Source organism: Ascidiella aspersa, chromosome 3 (genome assembly GCF_963924565.1).
Source record: "Ascidiella aspersa chromosome 3, kaAscAspe10.2, whole genome shotgun sequence".
Taxonomy (NCBI): domain Eukaryota; kingdom Metazoa; phylum Chordata; class Ascidiacea; order Phlebobranchia; family Ascidiidae; genus Ascidiella; species Ascidiella aspersa.
Window position 1 is genome coordinate 4,370,199 of NC_139449.1, and position 8,179 is coordinate 4,378,377.

Here is an 8,179-nt window from a genome sequence, read left to right on the forward strand (position 1 = left end):
TAAATATAAATAAACTAGTTTAACATTTATCGAGTCTGCTATGCAATTAGTAACATACATTAGTTGCAACAACAGTTTTTTTAAAGTTGTTTTTCACAGTACAACAAAATTAAATTTAAATTAATACAAACATAAGGGTTGGCATTAAATTAAAATTAGCATTACCCAGTCAATTGGTCATTTTTTTGTTGCAGTTGTGAAAACGTATATTGTAAGCAATTAAACCAAATGACTGCCCTTCATTTTATTCACGGATTTAGTATTTTTTTTAGGAATTTGTTAAAGACTTTGAGCAGGTCTTAAAACAACAATCAGTTTTTGTTTAAGGGCACTCGCAAGTCGGGCCAAAATTGTGTCAATCAGCAATTAGCCAAAGCGCATCGCATTTGCATTGGCAAGCCGGACAGTGCAAAATCCAAACCAGTATGTTCTTACATACATAGATAAAAAACACATTATAATAGTATTTTAATCCCACTAACCTGGTTCGCAACAACAAGAGCCATGTCTTGCACAGCACTTTGGTTTTGCAATAATTCCTTTCTTGTTTTAAACTACATTACAAAATTTAAACCTTAACTTTCTGATTTAAAAGAGAAAAAAAACAATAATAATGCACAGTCAGTAAGGCAACCAAGACCTTTTACAAATAAAGCAAATATTTGGTAATTCAACTCCACTTTACATCTTAAGTATCCCTTAAAAAATTGAAACACTCATTAATAGTACAAAATGTACTCTTTCACCACTCACATAAATAGAAGGAAAATGCACATTTTACAAACATTCAATAGAAAGCAGCGATATAATATTAGACATTGGTCTGAGGGCAAGAAGTTTAATTTTGTAGGTATATCCGAAAAATACAAATGTAACAATTTACGTTATAGCAACTGTTTTGTGAGATTTCAAATTTTCGAGCAAAAAAGTCAGGAATCAAAATTTTGATAAAACTGAACAGAAAACACTAAATTAATTTTGCAAATTCCTCGTCGGAAACAGAGTTTCTTTTTTGCGAGTAGCTCGCGAGGGCAAGAGGGTAGGAGTCATCGGTACTGGAGACCAAACCAGACATGTGCTGGTAAAAATCTTCCTTCTCTACTTGAACAGTCACCGAACTGACATTTGCGGCACGAAAAACTGCCGAAACTTGCGACACAATACGCTGTTCGATGACGTGGGGGTTCACGAAGACGGTAATCACTGCCATTAGTTCGTCATCGGTGTGCTGCCATGCGCGACACGACCGTATGGCAGTCACACCCTCGATCGCTGTCACTTTAGAAATTGCTCTTTGCATTGAGGTTTCGACTTCTGGGGGAACGCAGAGCGTTAAGACCCTTGCGGAATCGCGCAGCAAAGGCCATACGGTGCTGAGTATTAGGGCACCCACCATTATTGTACATATCGGGTCAGCTATCAGCAAATCCCATCTGTCTATTATAAACGACGATATTATAACTCCGACGCTGCCAAGCAGATCTGCAAGCACATGGAGGTAAACCCCTTTTAAGTTAGAGTTTCCGTGATGATGATGATGATCGTGATTATGATGACCGTGATCATGATGGTGATGTCCGTGACCTTTCTGGTGAGCGTGATTATCGTGAGAGTGGTGATGATGATGTTGATGGCCGAACACAAACACACCGATCAGATTTACAAGGAGACCCATGATAGAAACGACCAGGAGTTTGTCAGTGTTTATTTTCGGAGGGTTCATTAGTCTCTCAAAAGCTTCGAGCAGCAAAAAGCAAGCAACGACAAGCAGAAACAAGCCGTTTACGAAGCCAGAAAGGACCTCAATTCTGCTATAGCCGTATGGGAATATTCTCGATGGTTTCCACTTTGCAATCACAGCTGCTATGAGTCCCAAAACCAAAGCGGTGCAGTCAAATAACATGTGAAAGCTGTCCGACACCAAGCCTAGAGAGTTGCTCCAAAGACCCCAGAACAGTTCGACGAACGCAAACGATAGGTTGATGCACAGGAAATAAAATATGTGCCGCGAGTCCTTTTCCTCCAAAACGCGAGACAAAAAACCTTGAGCAACCGCACCAAGCGACGTTTTTGAAGCACGGTTAAGCACATCACCGGCAAAACGATACAGCGGTGCTCCTTCAGATGAATATCCTATGAAGCTGCCCTTATGGCTTTTTGCCGATGGCCATGACAAAATGTCAGTGGCTAGACAAAGAAAAATGGTGCTGATGATTACTCCGCCTGATATTACATGTTCTTCAGTTCGAATTTTGCTGCCGTGCAACTTAGAGATGGCAACTGCAGCTGGATGGCTCCACTGAAATCCAACAATAAGCGCCGATACCGATATGAAGAAGTATCCCAGTCTTGAAACCTGTACAGGATCTAGTTTTCCCGTCAGCATCGATTGTCCATAGTAGTCGATGACGAAGACTGAAAGCGTTACAAACGCAAGGGGAAAAAAGTTTGCAATGATGCTAAGATTTGAAGACTCGGACATAGATAGCACTAGTACAGCTGGGAAAAGCATGGCAGCAGAAATAAACGTAGACAGCGCGTTTAGTCGCTTCACGCCTCCGACTAGAGCGCCGACCCTTTTCGAATATCCATTTTGCGCCACTTTAAACAGTAGGGTTATAACGAGGAGAACGATTCCACCTTTATGATCAGCGACACTGAAATAAGAAACCAGTGATGAAAGCCAGTGAGAAATGACACTCACGTGTTCACCTTCCGGATGAGCTGTAGCACTCACAACAGGGCTGTCATTGTCGAACATCAGCAGGCACAGGATTCCCAAAAAGAACATCAAAGTGCCTCTCGCCTTCGCATAGTTACCCTTGTGGCCGTTTGCGAATAGTCCAACAAACATGGCGATCAAAATTGCTTCGCCGTGTTCGAAGACAAGGATTGTACGTACCGGACCGCATAAAGTTAGACAGTATATCCACAGGACATTTGTCACCGTTCCTAGAATCGAATGTCTTAGAACGTAGGACCATTGTCTTTTGGTGAGTCTTTGTCCAGTCGAAAACGGCTTTTGCAAAAGCAGGTAAACGCCGGCGGAAAACAGTTTGACGAAAAAGACAAACTGAACAACATAAAGGGACTTGAGGAGATCGTAGCTCTCAAAAATACCAACACATCGAATGACTTTAATGACCAACAGAATGATCCCAAACTTGCCGACACCAGTGGAAGCTTGTGAATGAATTCTTCCCAGGCCATCTTGTTTCAACGAATCGGACATTGTTTGATTTGCTTTGGATCACATGGTAATCTTACATTTAAAAATAATTATCTGGAAATATACATGAAAATTGAATTTTTGCTATTATAAATCCCAATGCACATTATTTGGGTTAGGGTGCAGTTTAGCGTTGGGGTTCGGCTGGGTTAATATTATATTTGCTATTATATTTATTCTCGCAGTATGCAATTGCATTTTTTGCCAACTTTTTTGTCACTGTACTTCAACAAGAATGTTGCAGGATTGTAGACCACCGCCCAAACTAAAAACAATATACAACAATAAATCACGAAGAAATTTCATATGATAATAAAGTTTGGGCAACTGATATGTCCACCCAAAAAGCACGGCAGATCTCAACGAGAACTTCAAACGTGCACCTCGCCATCATAACATATGAAAAAAACGGGTGCATATTTATTTTCTAGGGGTGCAAGTTGAATTTGTTGAAAAAAAATTGAGGGTGGACTTTACTTTCAATAGTGGCTGATCTGATATGCAGGTCAAATATATTTTATTCATAAAGTAAACAGATTATAATCAGGCTCTGTTGAGTGTTCATTATTTTAATTGCCAATCAATCGTGATTTTTAACCAAACCATGTCAAACACTACCAAACTTTTGAATGGAACAATTCTGACCATGTGGCAGAAAACTTAACTTTACTTAAAAAAATAACAAAATTAAGGCAAAAAGATGTAAGTCCTTATGCATATCTTTTTGATAGATAGATAGATAGAATTAAATTTATTTCAGAACAACGGTACCGGTACATACATGCAAAATTTAAAATAATAAATAAGCGTCAGTAGTTCCCAGGGGGCGGCGAAAGACTGTTAAGTCATCTAGTCAGCTGCCCCCTGGCTGTAATTCAATTCAAGTTCACTATTTTTTCATATAAAAGAAAGAAATACGAATCAAGATAGGCTACATTACAAAAAGACTGTTCGTAAATACAAAACCAAATACATTATATTAAACACAATTAGCGTTACATTTGAAAACTTATTAAACTGGTACGCTGCGAGCCTACTGTGACTGGTACGCTGCGAGCCTACTGTGGGAGGATAGTTAAATAGATTTGAAACTGTTTGGGCACAACAGTATATAGGCCTATATGCAAAAACTAAAAAACCGTCCGTATAAGTACATCCAGAACAGAAATGACAAAACAAAATACATTATATTAAACACAATTAGCGTTAAGTTTGAAAACCTATTTAAAGACATAACTGAACCCTAAGCAAAATAGACAAGTGTGGCATTTTGTTTTGTTATCACGTCTTTAACATACAGAATGTTACCTTAATTTGGTTTAATTGAAAGTTTCACAACTAAAATGCGCGACATCAAGGATTTGTTAGAACGTTACAACTTCTAATAAATATTAGCCAAAATAACATGTGTTCAACTGTTACCACTAAATTAGGTTTGGATTGTGGTAACCCGGGAATTTGTCGCTAAAATTGATCACTTTTCAGGACAATTAACATCCGTTGAACGTAGTTCCGTCTATGAAACCTTTCTCCTAATCCAATAGCATTCCTCAATGAGTAATCTGCTTCTGGCTAAATTAAAGCGATTTTTCTGCAGTGAGTAACACAATTACAATCTAGCTTTTAAAATGCAAAGTATTGTAGTTCGATAAAGTACCGCAGTACAATTAAATTAAAACACTGATAAAAATCTGATTTTCTCTTTAAAGAAATCGAAAATAGAAAAACAAGAGCGGTCAAAATACGTCGAACTCAGAAGAAGTTGACACAGTTTTTCAACTGTGTCTTATTTCGGTCCTAATTGTTTAAATGCCTAGTTGAAATCAAAAGTATAAGCAGCACACTAATATATTTGTTATCGCCTTAAACATGACAAAATGGTATTAAAAGTTAGTCGTTATCACCGTTAACATACGGCGTACGACTTTTGTTTTCAACAAAGCATACGATTTCTATGAACTTTTCGATGTGGAGTGTTCTATTACGCACCCATTGATCGGTAAAATAACATGGACTGTAACAAGCGTTAACAACGAATAAAAAATGCGTGGGTTAAATGTGGACATAAGGAAACGTGTATTAAGGATAGTATGAACCACAACATTGTTAACCATTGTACAAGTTTCCAGGGACACAAAATACACTTTCTGTACTATGAAAGATAAAGCTTCGGACTCAAACTTAAGTCCTGGTATAATTCTTTACTTGATTAAGCTGTAGGCTAGTCTAGTGATCGCATGTAATAAGTTTGCCTTGTCGGGGATAACGATTTAGTCTACTTAGTTAGTTTATAGTTTGCGTTTTAAAAGCAATAATTTAACTTTAACTTCAGAGTAGGATTTCATTGTGTAAACGAATAAAATATTTCCACTAAGGGGAGCTAACGGACTACATTTGAAAAAATAACTTATGTCCTATTTAAAGGTTGGTTCACACCAAACACGATTTGCGTCTGGCATAAAACGCTAGCATCGTCCAATTCACCACCCCATCCGTCAGAAATCAGTGCAGTTCTAAGCAAAAAGGTCTACGACAATCAGTGCATTCAAAGGATCAAAAAGTCCGACTTTTAGACTTTGAGGTCTTGGACAATGCACTAATTTGCATTAACAAATGTGCATGAGAAGATTAAGTTTAACAATACTTGACCCAACCAAACCCAAACGCTAACCAGCGCCCTAACCCAAATAATGTGCGATAATTTAATAATTATAACGCTTCAGGCCCCAATACCTCAATTTGTGACGTAATAATCTTAAAAACAATGGACGAGAAACCATCTTATGCCCATCCGAGTTTGGGCTTTTTTCCCCAGCATTTAAAGAATTATTAAAATTACGCACATTATTTGGGTTAGGATTCGGGTTAGCGTTAGGGTTTAGGTGGGTCAAGTGTTATTAATCCTATCTCATATTTTTTGTTATCCTTTCGTTACTTTTAATGAATATTTTTAATTTATCTACGCCGGGAGTTTACCTAAAGGTCCAAATCAGTGCATTGCCAGGACCTCAAGGTCTAAAAGTCTAGACTTTTCTGCCATTGGATGCCCTGATTGTCGTAGACCTTTTTGCTTAGAAATGTACTGCTTTCTAACGGATCGGGTGAATTCACATATTACACGCTGCCCTGGTGAACGGCAAATTTTCTCGCTCCTAACCGAAAGCGTCAAACTTCAGCCGAAAGCGTTTTTTACACTTCAGGCGTAAACGTTTTCCGTTAACGCAAGTCAGTTTTTAAAGTACAATACTGATGATCATTAAAAACACATTTAATCGATATCTATCTAAAAATCAGGTTTTAATCAGTATGAAAGTAGCATAATTTTCTTACCAAAACGATTTTAAATTCTGCATTTGTCAGAAACGTCCAAAACAGAGCAACTAAAAGTTAAAACCAAGGCTACGGAGTCGGCTTAAAACAACCCGAGTCCGACTCCGGACAAATGTGCAAATTTTGCCGAGACCCGTTTCCGGACACAAGTCTACAGCCTGTTTTTTACCCATTTACTTAGCTGAAATATGATGGATATCATTATTTAGTAATCCACTTATATGGGTGTCACATAATTCACACAATCACAATACATGGTTGGAAAACATTCTACCGTCTAATCAGTTTCTAGATTTGGTATTGCGCATGCGCAGTCGCACTCGGTAGTTTTACTCGAGTAGGCCTACCGAGTCCGACTCCGCAGCCCTGGTTGAAACAACGAGTAGGCTAATCTAATTTTAGCGAAACATTTTGTTTACATTCTGAAAACAGCTTTCATTGAATACAAAAAATGTAGGCTATGTCATTCAATATCGAAGCCAAAACTCATTGCCGATGGATAGTATTGGTACTCGCATCCCAGTGTAATACCGACCAAATTCTATACTTGACGTGAGTCTTTTTCAAGGACTTGACTTGCGTCAGTGGAATGAAATGACTCGGACTTGAAAAATTAACGAAGGTTACTTGACAAACAATTCAAGAGTTTGAATGAACACATATGAGTAAAACTGCTTTATTTTCGTTAAATGTAAAAATCTTATCTTGCTTGTTACGTTTTTGGTGTTTTGCTGTTCCAAATATTGCTCAGTATATCGAACGTTTTCAAGTACGAATTCTGATCACTGCTATGGCGATGATTTGACTGGTACACGACTTAAGGAAATAATAACTTGGACTTGCTGTTTTAAAAAATGACTTAACTGGGACCTAATAATGACCTGTTTTTACAACATTGACTCGTCCAATATAGGTTACCAAAATAATTAAGCATTATATAGTGGTGGGGTTGATTTCATTACGCAAAAGCAAATTTCTTCAAATAACCCTGAAACTTATCATTTGAACTTTTTAATTTTATCAATATCGCTTAATTGATTATAATATAATGAAGTCAATTTGGTGCGGTATAAGGGAAAAATACCAAGTAGCGGATATCGGTTACAGTTAAAACTGAGGCCACTTTCGCTTTTACTTTTACCACTAGGGTTGCGTAGTCGCTTAAAACAACGAGAGAACGAAAATGAATCCGAATCCGACAAATTTCGTCGAGTCCCAAGTCTGGATCTGTCCTTACATCATTCTATTCTATTTATTCACGTAACTAAAATTAAGGTGGACATACAGCAAACCAGTCATAGGGTTATCATATAACTCATCTATTACCATAATACGTAGCCTATTAGGAAAATATTCCACCATATGCTATTTCAACATCACACCTAATAGTTTGGAGTTTATCAGGTTCGAATTTGCTACTGCGCATGCGTACTTCGGACCGGATAGTAATACTTACAGTAATACTCGAGTCCCGAGTTCAATTTCAGCTTAATAAACGACTCCAAAAAAAATCGATTCCCGATTCCGCAGCCTGGTCTTAATAGAAAAAAATACATCTTTAAAACCAAAAGCGGTACTACACGCAAATAAAACAATATAGAATGGTTTATGAAATTTGTA

General features: G+C 37.7%; 1 protein-coding gene across 1 annotated transcript in view; it reads right to left on the bottom strand.

Annotated features, from left to right (window-relative positions):
* LOC146158167 (ubiquitin carboxyl-terminal hydrolase 47-like) overlaps positions 1-3,278 on the bottom strand; it is a 41,734-nt gene extending 38,456 nt beyond the window's left edge. Inside the window, exon 1 of the mRNA XM_083383982.1 lies at positions 1,064-3,278. Coding sequence (XP_083240108.1) covers positions 1,064-3,232 — 2,169 coding nt within the window. The 5' untranslated portion in view covers positions 3,233-3,278. The remainder of the gene's footprint in view (positions 1-1,063) is intronic.
* Positions 3,279-8,179: the final 4,901 nt, after the last annotated feature.